Source organism: Astyanax mexicanus, chromosome 8, assembly GCF_023375975.1.
Source record: "Astyanax mexicanus isolate ESR-SI-001 chromosome 8, AstMex3_surface, whole genome shotgun sequence".
NCBI lineage: Eukaryota > Metazoa > Chordata > Actinopteri > Characiformes > Acestrorhamphidae > Astyanax > Astyanax mexicanus.
Window position 1 is genome coordinate 48,736,883 of NC_064415.1, and position 14,594 is coordinate 48,751,476.

A 14,594-nucleotide genomic window follows, 5' to 3' on the forward strand; every position below is an offset into this window, starting at 1 on the left:
AACCCACCCAAGAAGAAAATTACAAATCAGGGTTTATAAGTAGCCCCTAAATCTCCTGTCCATCTTAAATAAAGCAGAATGAAAGTGTTGATCAGAGATAACTAGGAGAAGATGATCCTCCAGCTCCTGGATGAAGCTGCTTGTGTGTGATGTTAAATGCTGCTCCTTCTGAATGTGTTTCTGTGTGTCTAAGAGTAAATGTAGAGCAGTGTGAAGGTGAAGAGTGGAACATCTCCATACCTGCAGCAGGTGAGCTGATGGTGATCCTCCAGCAGAGCAGTCTGAGTACAGAGGTGTGGAGCTGCTGATCAGAGCTGGATCTTCTGCTGCTCCACTTTACTGGAGACCGGGGGAAACTCTAACCACCCTTCCATATTCACCTACAGAGAATCCAGTCTTCATTTTAAACCACAGCAAACATCTGTCCAAAGCGCTGAAACTATTAGAACATGTCCAATCAATACATCACAATGACTCTGTTACTTGATCTGATTCAATACAATAAACAGCCCTGAATCCACCTTAACCTCCAACAGTCTGCTGCTGTGTTTCTAAACTAAAGGTTCCGCTCAGCAGTCACTGTCACTACATCCGACAACCAGCTGTCAAAATAAAAGTCCAGCAGCCCTTCCATCATCTTTAAATCTATGTAAAGAAAACAATTGTACAGTACATGCTGGCTGTAGTTACTGATCTGACCAACATCAAGTTCAAGAAATCGTTCAACTCATAGACTGTGTATCGCTGGACAGAGCATCGTCTCTCAAAAGTGAAGCCACCACAGATCGGGCGCCCCCTGCTGTTCGGTTTCAGAAAGCTGTGTAACCCCACCCATCCCCGTAGGTTTCAATGGCAAAACAGACAACTTTCAATCACGTTTTTTTTTTTTTTACCAAAATACTGTAATTCTACCTCCATTATTTAAATACAACAGCTAGTATAACCTCTGCTTATATTGTTACATTTTTATAATTCTTTTTTTTTTAAACGTTATACAGGTTTAGCAGCAGAGCCCTTGATCTGTTTTACCAATCTTTATAATCTTCTGTTCAAATCTGTTGTCCTCTTTACACAGCTAGCTAACTGAACTGAGAGTCTGAGTCAGAATAACTTGGGCTTCTTGAAGAGGAACTCTCGTATTCATTCAGTCTCTGAGCTTCAGGCAGGATGCTGCTCTGTGTTCTGCTCATCTTTACTCTGACTGAGGGTGAGGAGTTTATCTCGTCATTAAGAATTTTAAAAATCTTTTTATACTTTAAAATTAAAAATTCTGTAAATACAATCAATTCTGATTGCAAAAACAATAAATGCATTTATCTTAATATTTATCAATAAAATATGTTTTTTTTTTTTTTTTTTAGAAATCAGTGCTGCTGATGGAATACAGCCACTCTTCAGTGAAAAGCGAGTTTTGGAGGGAGCAGATGTGACTCTCTCCTGTAAGTACACTGCAGTTAACATAAACAACCTGCAGTGGTACCGTCAGTATCCTGGATCAGAACCAGAATTCCTCATTTTCCTCACTGAGGCTCAGGGAGCATCTAATTCTACTCTCCGTCTGACAGCAAAAGCTGACAAACAACAGAAACAAGTGGATCTGAACATATCTAGAACTGCAGTATCAGACTCTGCTCTCTACTACTGCGCTCTGGTGCCCACAGTAACAGAAACCCACCAAACACTGTACTAAAACTTTTCCTGTGAAATATAGAAACACTGTAGGAACACTTATATTTCAGGAGGGGGCGCTGTTTCTCTTCGGCTTCTTCACCTTCAGCTTCCACACTAGACTAAACTGGAACACACTCACTATAAAAACAGCTGTGTTTCAGTCAGTGATGGGTATGGTGAAATCAAAAATCTGAGCCCAGAACGTAATGTTTAGAAAACTTAATTACCAATTGTCTGTTACTTTAGTTTATCCACTTAACGCACTATAAATACTATAGGGCAAGGCCGTTTGTGTGCCCCTGTAGGACCTCTAACAGCTGGTGCTTGTAAAAAATAAAGTCCCTTTGTTAAGTAATTTTTATTGTGCAGTTATTTGTACTTATTTGTTGTTATTTACTGAAGATATTTGCACTTTTGTTTACTTTAGGCTATATTATGATAGACCTAATTCTTGAATAAGGTCTGTTCTTTTGTTATGTATGAATCATTGCACATATCTTTTTATTAATGGTGGTGGTATTTAATATTTTGTAGTATTAAGATTTTCATTTCCAAATAAAATCAATTAAATTCCAACAAAATGAAACCGATCAGAAACAGCCTTCAGGAGAGGCTACTATCCACAAAATATTTCATGAACAGAAATAGAGAGGCTGCACTACAAGATGCAATCCAGTAAAGTCTCTAAGAAGCTTTACAAAAACTAATAAACATTCTGTTTGCTTTCAACACAAGCAGATCACAGTAATATCCAGACCACACCGCTTATCTGTTATTTTACTCTTTATGTAATGACTGGATGTGGTAAGGTGCAGGTGATGATAATAAACAATAAATGCAAATGTATTTAAGAATGGATACAGATTATGCTGGAAATGTGTGTTTTAGCAGGAAGACTGCAGAGACAATTGTACATAAAAAAAAAAATGAAAACAGGATAGGTTGTGTTATATCAATTAGCATGCAAGTTATAAAGTCTTTGGCGAAGGTCCCCTCATAAGCCCAAGTCCGTAGCATCTGGATCCTTGCAGATCCTGCCGTAAAGGTATGGCAGGGGCAGCGTCTATCACACTTTTTCACAAAGGGCAAGATAGGTTTGGATAGTTTTTTCCCTTAATAAATAAAATCATTAAAAAAGTAATTTTTAAATTTGTCTGATATTAAAGTTTGTACTGTAACTAAATACAACAAGCATATAAACTTCAACGCATAAATACAAATAATTTTTTAATAATTTTACACTGTTGGGCTTAATTTTTTTTACAAGGTCTGACAAAATCTTATAAACGCATGTCAGTTCAGTCACACACCACAAGTGTTTGTGGCCAACTATCAGCCAACAAAATGCTACCTATAGCTCTCAACATAAGACAATCACCTTAAAAATTGTATAAAGAAAATGTAGTACTGATCTGACCATCAAGTTAGAAATTGTTCACCTAAAAAAATTTTTTTTTCTCTCAGTTTAAAAAGGATCCAGTGCCTGACACTAACTAGCCTGTTAGCGTTAGCTAGCTAGCTAAGGATTACAGAGACAAAGGGCTATACACTTCATGCCTATACAACCCCTGGCAAAAAGTATGGAATCACCAGTCTTGGATGAGCACTTCTTCAGACATTTTATTCTGTAAAACAAACTCTGATCAAAAACATGATACAAAAATAAGGTCACTCCAAAGTGCAACTTGTTGGCTTTCAGGAACACTCAAAGAAATGAAGAAAAAACATTGTGGAAGTCAGTGAATGTTACTTTTATTGACCAACCACAGGGAAAAAAATATGGAATCACTCAATTCTGAGGAAAAAAGTATGGAATCATGAAAAACAGATAAACAAAAGATGATTCAAAATACATCACTAGTATTTAGTTGCACCACCTTTGGCTTTTATAACGGCTTTCAGTCTCTGAGGCATGGACTTGAGTGACAAACAGTATTCTGCATCAATTTGGTGCCAACTCTCTTTGATAGCAGTTGCCAGATCAGCTTTGCAGGTCGGAGCCTTCTTGTGGACCATTTTTTTCAATTTCCACCACAGGTTTTCAATTGGGTTGAGATCTGGACTATTTGCAGGCCATGACATCAACTGAATGTGTCTTTCTCCAAGGAATGCCTTCACTGTTTTTGCCCTATGGCACGATGCATTGTCATCTTGGAAAATTATTTCATTATCTCCAAACATCTGTTCAATTGAAGGGATGAGAAAACTGTCCAAAATGTCAATGTAAACTTGTGCATTGATAGAAGAATTAACCACAGTCATCTCCCCATTGCCTTTGCCTGACATGCAGCCCCATATCATCAAGGACTGTGGAAATTTGGTTGTTTTCTTCAGGCAGGCCTATTCATAAATCTCACTGGAACGGCACCAAACAAAAGTTCCAGCATCATCACCTTGTCCAATGCAGATTCTTGACTCATCACTGAAGATAACTTTCATCCAGTCATCCACAGTCCATGATTGCCTCTCCTTAGCCCACTGCAGTCTTGTTCTTTTATGTTTAGGTGTCAATGATGGTTTTCTTTTAGCTTTCCTGTATTGAAATCCCATTTCCTTTAGGCGATTTCTTACGGTTCGGTCACATACATTGGCTCCATTTATGCTTCATCTGTTTAGTTGTACTTTTTCGGTTTTCAAGACAAATGGCCTTAAGTTGCTTGTCTTGACGCTTTGATGTCTTTCTTGGTCTACCAGTACGCTTGGCTTTAACAACCATTCCATGCTGTTTGTATTTAGTCCATATCTTGGATACAGCTGACTGTGAACAGCCCACCATGCGTGAAGAGTTACCTTCTTCAAGAAGTTTCACAATCCTCTCTTTTGTTTCAAGAGACATTTCTCTTGTTGGAGCCATGGTTCTTGCCACTCTAATTCGTCCAGCAGCCCTCCAAGGTGTCATGACTGCAGGTGTTTTTAACTGCAGACTAACGAGCAGATCTAATCTGAGGCAGGTGTCCATTTAGGGAAAGGAAATTGACTGGGTGTGTCCTTATTTTCTACCTTCAATTTGAGTGATTCCATACTTTTTTCCTCAGAATTGAGTGATTCCATATTTTTTTCCCTGTGGTTGGTCAATAAAAGTAACATTCACTGACTTCCACAATGTTTTTTCTTCATTTCTTTGAGTGTTCCTGAAAGCCAACAAGTTGTACTTTGGAATGACCTTATTTTTGTATCATGTTTTTGATCAGAGTTTGTTTTACAGAATGAAATGTCTGAAGGAGTGCTCATCCAAGACTGGTGATTCCATACTTTTTGCCAGGGGTTGTATTACAGCTATTTTATTGATAAATAGTAACATTTCTGAGAACATAGGATGCCCTGCTAACAGAATACATTTGAAAACATTACATTACATAAGGACAAAGCCAAAGAGTGAAAGCTCAAACTTAATCAGAAAAATTCTGTTCAAATTATACAGAATATCCATTTAAAGACTAATATTTTTTTAAAGTGTAAAATGTATCTTTTGGTGAATCTTAAAATCAATAAATATGTATTTATATATGCAGTGTTCACATTGCATGCTTAATCAATTAAAAAAATAAAGGAATCAGTAATGAATGAGACAGAGTGTTTAAAATGGCTTTCAGTGTTTTCAGGATTCAGAGGGCTGCATGTGGGTTCATAGTTATAAACTGACCTGTCTCATGATTGCAACAGTTACTGATGAAGCGAGTACTCAGAATTAACAGGTCACCAACAGGTCTCATGATTGTAGATATTTCTATTGGTCTTCCTGTATCTGGCCTCTCATAAGATTAATAAAAAATAATCCTAGAGCTCTCTTTAGTGTTATTCCCAAGCTGACTAAAAACCTATATATATATATATAAACATTCAGGAAAAAAAATTATAGCACATAAATAGCACATCCTCTCTGTCATTTGGTGTGTGTGTGGCTGATCTAGAACAAAACTCAGTTACTGAAGTTAGGTTTGAAGTCTTTAACCAATATCCACAGCTAGAACTAAAGAAAATTATCTCCTCTTCAAACAGCACAACCTGCACACTCGATGCAGTTCCCACAAAATTACTAAAACATGTACCATATATATGGTAGTACATAATAATATAATTAAACCGCTGTTAATGATAGTAGACTCATAGCAGTAATTAAATCTTTGATTAAGAAGCCAAATCTTGATACTAGTGTACTGTCTTACTATAGACCTATTTCACACGTACCCTTTATCATTTTAGAAAAGGTTGTGGCCCAACAACTAACCTGCAAAAAAAAAAAACAGATCTATGAAAAATTCTCAATCTGAGCACAGACTCCATACCTGTCAAGTTTTGGATTTAGAAAGAAGGGAAATTTTTCCCTTATTTAGGTTTACAAGAAATAAGATTTAGGTTTACAAGAAATCTAAAATAACCTGTGAACCACATACAAACTACAATTAGATTATCAGAATCTGATAAGCATACCTTTGTTGACACTGAAACGCTGGGGACAGTCCTACATATGTAATTCATATAATACAGCCTAAATGAAAACACAAAAGGGAATTGATGGACATTTATTCATTTTACATGTTTTAAATTTATATGCACATTCCTTATCTTGTGAAAAAAAAAAATTCATTCCACATTTTTTTAGTTTCTCATGTTCACTTATTTGGTTATTTATACAGAGTTAATGCAGACTTTGCAGACTTTAACACTTTCTTGACAGGAATGCCCCCGCTCTCCTTGCATCCGTCCATCTCTCTGATTTGTTTTTCCAGGGTTGCTTCCGTTGTCGGCACTAAGCTAAAGGTTACATTTCAGTTTGGAGAGGCATAGGAATGTTTTCTTAAAATTACAGTATAATACGGGAAATTTACGGGAAAGTACTAATACAGGAGGGCGGCGGGAAAGAGGGGTAAAATACGGTGGTTTCCCCACCAAAAAGGGAGACTTGACAGGTATGGCAGACTCTGATACAAATGATCATACTTTCCTTTTAGAAAGACTAGAGAACATGGTCGGTGTAACTGGAACTGCCTTATCATGGTTCAAATCATACTTAACCGATCGTAACCAAGGGTAAATGATATACCTTCCGATTATACTAAGGTAAGTTATGGAATTCCAGAAGGCTCTATCTTAAGACTGTTATTATGGGGTCAAATTCCCAGACAGGGATTAAGCCTGATCGTCTAAATTTTCCTTTTTGTAGTAAATTTCCATTAAAAGTAACATTTAAGACTTGGGTTAATCTCTCTTTGTGAATCTGCCCCTAACTGTTATTCTATTGATTTAAAGGATGGTGTTTGCCTTTTTATTGGTTTAATGAAGTGTAGTTTATACTTAATGTAGTTCGTCTTATTTACATTGTAAAATTACACGGTTGGATTAGCTGTTGTGATTCTCAGTATGTACAAACTAAACTGATCATTTATATCTGTTATAAATAACAAAAAAAATATTCTAACAGAACATTGTGATGAGGTGTTGAGTGAGGGGGCGGAGCTAAGTGTGTGTAGAGAGTAGAGAGGATCAGCACACTGTCATGCTGGTGTACTAAAGAGCTGAAAGTCAGTGTGTTCTTCTCCCAGTGTGTGCTACACCACCATGATCATTTTCACTGTACTGCTGCTCTCTGCTCTTACAGGTAAACATTTCAGAGATTATAAAAATATGAAGATCTAACATCTACTAACACACAGTTTCCTAATGCTGTTCATTAGCTACATGCTAACAGATCTATGAATGATGGGTTAATCATTAATTCTATGATTTTATTTGTAGGTAACAGAGCTGAAGACGTCATCACTCCTAGCAGAGACGCTGTTTTTGCTGTTGAAGGTCAGAATGTTTCTCTCTCCTGTAGCTACACTGTATCTGGATCCAATTACGCTCTTCACTGGTACCGACAGTATTCAGGATCATCTCCCCAGTTCCTCATACTGGACTATGCAGGGGTCATTACTAAAGCTCAACCTCCAGTTCCTAGAATATCCATCAACCATCAAAAAGAAAAGAGGAAAGTGGATCTGATCATCTCCTCTACTGCAGTATCAGACTCTGCTCTCTACTACTGCGCTCTGCAGCCCACAGTGACAGAAACCCACCAAACACTGTACTAAAACTCTATCAGGAGAATTCCTGCCTTTTTATCTCCCATAATGTTACATTTGTGATTACACCTTTTATGACAGTTCTCATTTGTACGATTATTATTATACTATTTAAATTCTGAAAGTGAACAGATTCCACTAACACCAAACCTGACTAAATAAAAGGTTATAATGCAGTGTTGAGCAGATGTTCACATTCCTAATTAGGGATTTGAGAATAAATTAAATCACCTTTAAATACCTTTAAAAACCTCAGCTTTAATTCAAGGGGTTTAAAATAGTTCACTGAATTGGCATTTAATAATTGAAGTTTTTTTTTTTTTTTACATTTACTAATCAGCAGTTTGATGGACAGTTGTGACCTGTCCCCTTATTATTGCATGATCAGTCAGACAGCTGGAGGTCTATAGCTGACGTGCTGGATCTGAATTTTGGTAGCTGCCCTTGAAAAATAGTGTCTAAAGAGGAGCAGGGTAAAGAAAAGGTGCATCATTAGACTGAGAAAATACAACATACAGTGGGGAGAATCAGTAGTTAAACCAATTTTGAAAGTTTGTCCACCTACAATTTTTAAATAATTAATTTGCATAATATTGCGTGAAATAAGTATTTGATTACATACCAACCCTGGCCCTCCTATTTTGCACTCATTACTTGTATTAAATGCACCTGTTTGAACTCATTACCTGTATAGGCGACAACTGTTCACACACTCAGTCACACTCTAACCTCTTCCCCATGGCCAAAATCCCTGCAGGGTTTGCAAACTTTGCCAAGAACTACAGGAAACCTCAGACCTCTGTAGTTTCAAACAAAGGTTTCTGTATCAAATATTCATGCAATAAAATGCTAATTAATTATGAAAAAAATCATACAATGTAACTTTCACAGTGAAGTGTACCTACAATAAACATTAAAGACCTATTTATTCTTTATATGTTGAAAAATTTGCAAAATATGTAGTGTATCAAAAACAAAAGTTAAGGGGCTACAGTAAATAGCTCCCAGAACATCTCCAGAAGAAAACTCTCCACTCTTCAGCATTAATACAAAATAATAATCTTGTAATCTTGAACTGTATGTGCAGTTCAGTGTAATTCCTAAATGGTTAATATTTTATTCTATAAATGGTTAATAAATATATAAATTTTTAAATGTATATAATGGGACATGGCAGGTACAGAAATACTGTGTTTAAGGTAAAACTCTGTAAAGCCAGAAGGGGGCGCTACCTTTTCACTAATTTTACATGCTCCTTCATTTTCTGTAGTTCTGAGCATGAACTCCTCCTCTGTGCTGTTCTTTTCCATCAGTCTGTTTCTTCACTCTTCTTCATTCTGTCTTTCAGACTCAATCCATCATGAAACACTTGTTGATAAATCTGCTGATTTTTACTGCTGTTATTATTGGTATGGAAGATTTCTTTCATCATTATCAGATCAGTAAATGATTTAAACTTTCTGATACAGTTCTGTTGCTCTGTTTTCACAGATTGCAGTGGAGAAGAGAGACTTTTTTCCAGTTTAAAAAGGATCCAGTGGCTGACACTAACTAGCCTGTTAGCGTTAGCTAGCTAGCTAAGGATTACACAGACAAATGCCTTACACTTCATGCCTATATTACAGCTATTTTATTGATAAATAGTAACATTTCTGAGAACATACGGTGCACTGCTAACAGAATACATTTGAAAACATTACATTACATAAGGACAAAGCCAAAGAGTGAAAGCTAAAATTTAATTGGAAAAAAATCTGTTCAAATTATACAGAAGAATATCCATTTAAAGACTAATATTTTTTTAAAGTGTAAAATGTATCTTTTGGTGAATCTTAAAATCAATAAATATGTATTTATATATGCAGTGTTCACATTGCATGCTTAATCAATTAAAAAAAATAAAGGAATCAGTAGTTAATGAGACAGAGTGTTTAAAATGGCTTTCAGTGTTTTCAGGATTCAGAGGGCTGCATGTGGGTTCATAGTTATAAACTGACCTGTCTCATGATTGCAACAGTTACTGATGAAGCGAGTACTCAGAATTAACAGGTCACCAACAGGTCTCATGATTGTGGATATTTCTATTGCTCTTCCTGTATCTGGCCTCTCATAAGATTAATAAAAAATAATCCTAGAGCTCTCTTTAGTGTTATTCCCAAGCTGACTAAAAACCAGGCAGGTTCCAGCTATTCACACCAGCGACGCTTTTATGGACTTCTTCGATAGCAAAATTGAAAATTCGGGAAAAAAACTGTTAGCACATAAATAACACATCCTCTCTGTCATCTGGTGGGTCTGATATAGAACAAAACTCAGTTACTGAAGTTAGGTTTGAAGACTTTAACCCACTTCACAGCTGGAACTAGAGAAAATGACCTTCTCTTCAAACAGCACAACCTGCACACTCGATGCAGTTCCCACAAAATTACTAAAACATGTACCATATATATGGTAGTACATAATAATATAATTAAACCGCTGTTAATGATAGTAGACTCATAGCAGTAATTAAATCTTTGATCAAGAAGCCAAATCTTGATCCTAGTGTACTGTCTTACTATAGACCAATTTTACACCTACCCTTTATCTCTAAGATTTTAGAAAAGGTTGTGGCCCCACAACTAATCTGCTAAAAAAAAAACAAATCTATGAAAAATTCTCGATCTGAGCGCAGACTCCATACCTGTCAAGTTTTGGATTTAGAAATAAGGGAAATTTTCCGCCGCCCGCGGTTCCCTATCACTTACATTGTAAGATTTAGGTTTACAAGAAATAACCACCTGTGAACCACTTACAAACTACAATTAGATTATCAGAACCTGATAAGCATACCTTTGTTGACACTGAAACGCTGGGGACAGTCCTACATATGTAATTCATATAATACAGCCTAAATGAAAACACAAAAGGGAATTGATGGACATTTATTCATTTTACATGTTTTAAATTTATATGCACATTCCTTATCTTGTGAAAAAAAAAAATTCATTACACATTTTTTTAGTTTCTCATGTTCACTTATTTGGTTATTTATACAGAGTTAATGCAGACTTTGCAGACTTTAACACTTTCTTGACAGGAATGCCCCCGCTCTCCTTGCATCCGTCCATCTCTCTGATTTGTTTTTCCAGGGTTGCTTCCGTTGTCGGCACTAAGCTAAAGGTTACATTTCAGTTTGGAGAGGCATAGGAATGTTTTCTTAAAATTACAGTATAATACGGGAAATTTACGGGAAAGTACTAATACAGGAGGGCGGCGGGAAAGAGGGGTAAAATACGGTGGTTTCCCCACCAAAAAGGGAGACTTGACAGGTATGGCAGACTCTGATACAAATGATCATACTTTCCTTTTAGAAAGACTAGAGAACATGGTCGGTGTAACTGGAACTGCCTTATCATGGTTCAAATCATACTTAACCGATCGTAACCAAGGGTAAATGATATACCTTCCGATTATACTAAGGTAAGTTATGGAATTCCAGAAGGCTCTATCTTAAGACTGTTATTATGGGGTCAAATTCCCAGACAGGGATTAAGCCTGATCGTCTAAATTTTCCTTTTTGTAGTAAATTTCCATTAAAAGTAACATTTAAGACTTGGGTTAATCTCTCTTTGTGAATCTGCCCCTAACTGTTATTCTATTGATTTAAAGGATGGTGTTTGCCTTTTTATTGGTTTAATGAAGTGTAGTTTATACTTAGTGTAGTTCGTCTTATTTACATTGTAAAATGACACGGTTGGATTAGCTGTTGTGATTCTCAGTATGTACAAACTAAACTGATCATTTATATCTGTTATAAATAACAAAAAAAATATTCTAACAGAACATTGTGATGAGGTGTTGAGTGAGGGGGCGGAGCTGAGTGTGTGTAGAGAGTAGAGAGGATCAGCACACTGTCATGCTGGTGTACTAAAGAGCTGAAACTCAGTGTGTTCTTCTCCCAGTGTGTGCTACACCACCATGATCATTTTCACTGTACTGCTGCTCTCTGCTCTTACAGGTAAACATTTCAGAGATTATAAAAATATGAAGATCTAACATCTACTAACACACAGTTTCCTAATGCTGTTCATTAGCTACATGCTAACAGATCTATGAATGATGGGTTAATCATTAATTCTATGATTTTATTTGAAGGTAACAGAGCTGAAGACGTCATCACTCCTAGCAGAGACGCTGTTTTTGCTGTTGAAGGTCAGAATGTTTCCCTCTCCTGTAGCTACACTGTAGCTGGATCCAATTATGGTCTTCACTGGTACCGACAGTATTCAGGATCATCTCCTCAGTTCCTCATACTGGACTATGCAGGGGTCATTACTAAAGCTCAACCTCCAGTTCCTAGAATATCCATCAACCATCAAAAAGAAAAGAGGAAAGTGGATCTGATCATCTCCTCTACTGCAGTATCAGACTCTGCTCTCTACTACTGCGCTCTGAGGCCCACAGTGACAGGAAACCCACCAAACACTGTACTAAAACTCTATCAGGAGAATTCCTGCCTTTTTATCTCCTATAATGTGACATTTGTGATTACACCTATTTTAGTTTATTATAGTTCTCATTTGTACGATTATTATTATACTATTTAAATTCTGAAAGTGAACAGATTCCACTAACACCAAACCTGACTAAATAAAAGGTTATAATGCAGTGTTAAGCAGATGTTCACATTCCTAATTAGTGATTTGAGAATAAATAAAATCACCTTTAAATACCTTTAAAAACCTCATCTTTAATTCAAGTTGTTTAAATCAGTCAGACAGCTGGAGGTCTGGAGCTGAAGTGCTGGATCTGGATTTTTGTAGGTGCCTATGAAAAATAGTGTCTAAAGAGGAGCAGGGTACAGAAAAGGTGCATCATTAAATTGAGAAAATACAACATACAGTGGGGAGAATCAGTACTTTTTTCAATTTTGAAAGTTTGTCCACCTACAAAGTTTAAATAATTAATTTGCATTATATTGCGTGAAATAAGTATTTGATTTCATACCAACAAATCAGCAAAAACTCTGGCCCTCCTATGTTGCACTCATTGCTTGTATTAAATGCACCTGTTTGAACTCATTACCTGTATAGAAGACAACTGTCCACACACTCTAACCTCTTCCCCATGGCCAAAATCCCTGCAGGGTTTGCAAACTTTGCCAAGAACTACAGGAAACCTCAGACCTCTGTAGTTTCAAACAAAGGTTTCTGTATCAAATATTCATGCAATAAAATGCTAATTAATTATGAAAAAAAATCAAACAATGTAACTTTCACAGTTGAAGTGTACCTACAATAAACATTAAAGACCTATTTATTCTTTATATGTTGAAAAAGTTGCAAAATAGGCAGTGTATGAAAAACACAAACTAGCAGAAAGTTAAGGGGCTGCAGTAAACAACTCCCAAAATATCTCCAGAAGAAAACTCTCCACTCTTCGGCATTAATACAAAATAATAATCTTGTAAAGGTAAAACTCTGTAAAGCCAGAAGGGGGTGCCACATCCACCCTAATTTTACATCCTCCACTCATTTTCTGTAGTTCTGAGCATGAGCTCCTCCTCTGTGCTGTTCTTTCCCATCAGTCTGTTTCTTCACTCATTCTGTCATTTCAGACTCATTCTTTCTTTCAGACTCAATCCATCATGAAACACTTGTTGATAAATCTGCTGATTTTTACTGCTGTTATTATTGGTATGGAAGATTTCTTTCATCATTATCAGATCAGTAAATGATTTAAACTTTCTGTTACAGATCTGTTGCTCTGTTTTCACAGATTGCAGTGGAGAAGAGAGAGTGGAACAGCCAGTCAGAGATGTGACTCGCTCTGAAGGAACATCAGTGACATTAGAATGCACTTATCAAACATCCTCAACCCGTCCAGATCTGTTCTGGTACATTCAGAGAAGAGACACATATTCAGCAGGAGATAACGGAACAGAGTTCCATGAGAGAATGAGTTCTGCAGTCCAGTCTACATCAGTTCCACTGAGCATCCAGAAGCTGAGTGTGAGAGACTCTGCTGTGTACTACTGCGCCCTGAGCTCCACTGTGACATCATCACATTTACCCATCATACTTTGTCTAGAGCAGGGGTGCCCAAACTACAGGCCTGCGGGCCATTTGCAGCCCATTTCGTTTTTTTGGAGTGGCCCGCGAGGTATTTTAGAAATTAAATGAAAGTTGGCACGCTATTAAGCAGGTTTTATAATGTGAGATTCAAAGTTTGAATGCTAGGTGTCAGAAAACAGGCCAAAGAGTCTTAAAAAAAAGGCGAGAGTGCTCAGTTGTAGCACAGAAAACGGGCCAAAGAGTCTAAAAGCACAGAGAGTGCGCGGTTGTAAAACAGAAAATGGGCAGAAGAGTCTAAAAGCGGCGAGAGTGTGCAGTTGTAGTGCGGAAAACGGGCCAAAGAGTCTAAAAGCAGCGAGAGTGCTCAGTTGTAAAACAAAAAAAAAGACCAAAGAGTCTAAAAGCGGCGAGAGTGCTCAGTTGTAGCAAAGAAAACGGGCCAAATAGTCTAAAAAGCAGCGAGAGTGCGCAGTTGTAAAGCAGAAAACTGTCAAAGAGTCTAAAAGCGAAGAGAATGCTCAGTTGTAGCACAGAAAACGGGCCAAAGAGTCTAAAAGCGGCGTGCTCAGTTGTAGTTGTTTAGAATTAATATATTAGGCTTAGCAGGGATGGTCGTTCCAGCACACTGGTACCATTAGTCAAGTCAAGTAGTTTTATTGTCAATACTGCATATGTACAGGACATACAGCGAATTGAAATTACGTTACTCTCCTTCCCAGTTTTACAGAAAGTACAGATAATAGATAATAATAAAAGAAAGAATGGGAGACACAATGTGTACAATACAACAGGGACACAAATA

The 14,594-nt window shown here is 36.9% G+C and overlaps 4 protein-coding genes, 1 pseudogene and 1 gene segment (V, D, J or C); 2 read left to right on the forward strand and 4 right to left on the reverse strand.

Annotated features, from left to right (window-relative positions):
* The window catches only part of LOC103034342 (zinc finger protein 239), a 196,325-nt gene that overhangs the window by 58,955 nt on the left and 122,776 nt on the right, over positions 1-14,594 (reverse strand). The window lies entirely within an intron of this gene.
* Positions 1-14,594, reverse strand: part of LOC103026187 (gastrula zinc finger protein XlCGF7.1) — a 239,822-nt gene that overhangs the window by 49,304 nt on the left and 175,924 nt on the right. The window contains exon 1 of one of the 3 annotated variants that reach the window (XM_049482406.1): positions 241-625. The exons of the other annotated variants lie outside the window; for them this stretch is intronic. The gene's annotated coding sequence lies outside the window, so the exon portion shown is untranslated. Of the gene's footprint in view, positions 1-240; positions 626-14,594 lie in introns of those variants that run through there. 3 annotated transcript variants of the gene reach the window in all.
* The window catches only part of LOC125803861 (zinc finger protein 239-like), a 142,382-nt pseudogene that overhangs the window by 35,901 nt on the left and 91,887 nt on the right, over positions 1-14,594 (reverse strand).
* LOC103047357 (gastrula zinc finger protein XlCGF26.1) overlaps positions 1-14,594 on the forward strand; it is a 311,263-nt gene that overhangs the window by 9,079 nt on the left and 287,590 nt on the right. The window lies entirely within an intron of this gene.
* LOC111194226 (zinc finger protein 239-like) overlaps positions 1-14,594 on the reverse strand; it is a 457,259-nt gene that overhangs the window by 3,427 nt on the left and 439,238 nt on the right. The window lies entirely within an intron of this gene.
* LOC125803874 (T cell receptor alpha variable 14/delta variable 4-like) lies at positions 7,126-7,809 on the forward strand. The segment is given in 2 exon segments: positions 7,126-7,270; positions 7,408-7,809. Coding segments are annotated over 2 exon segments (378 nt in total).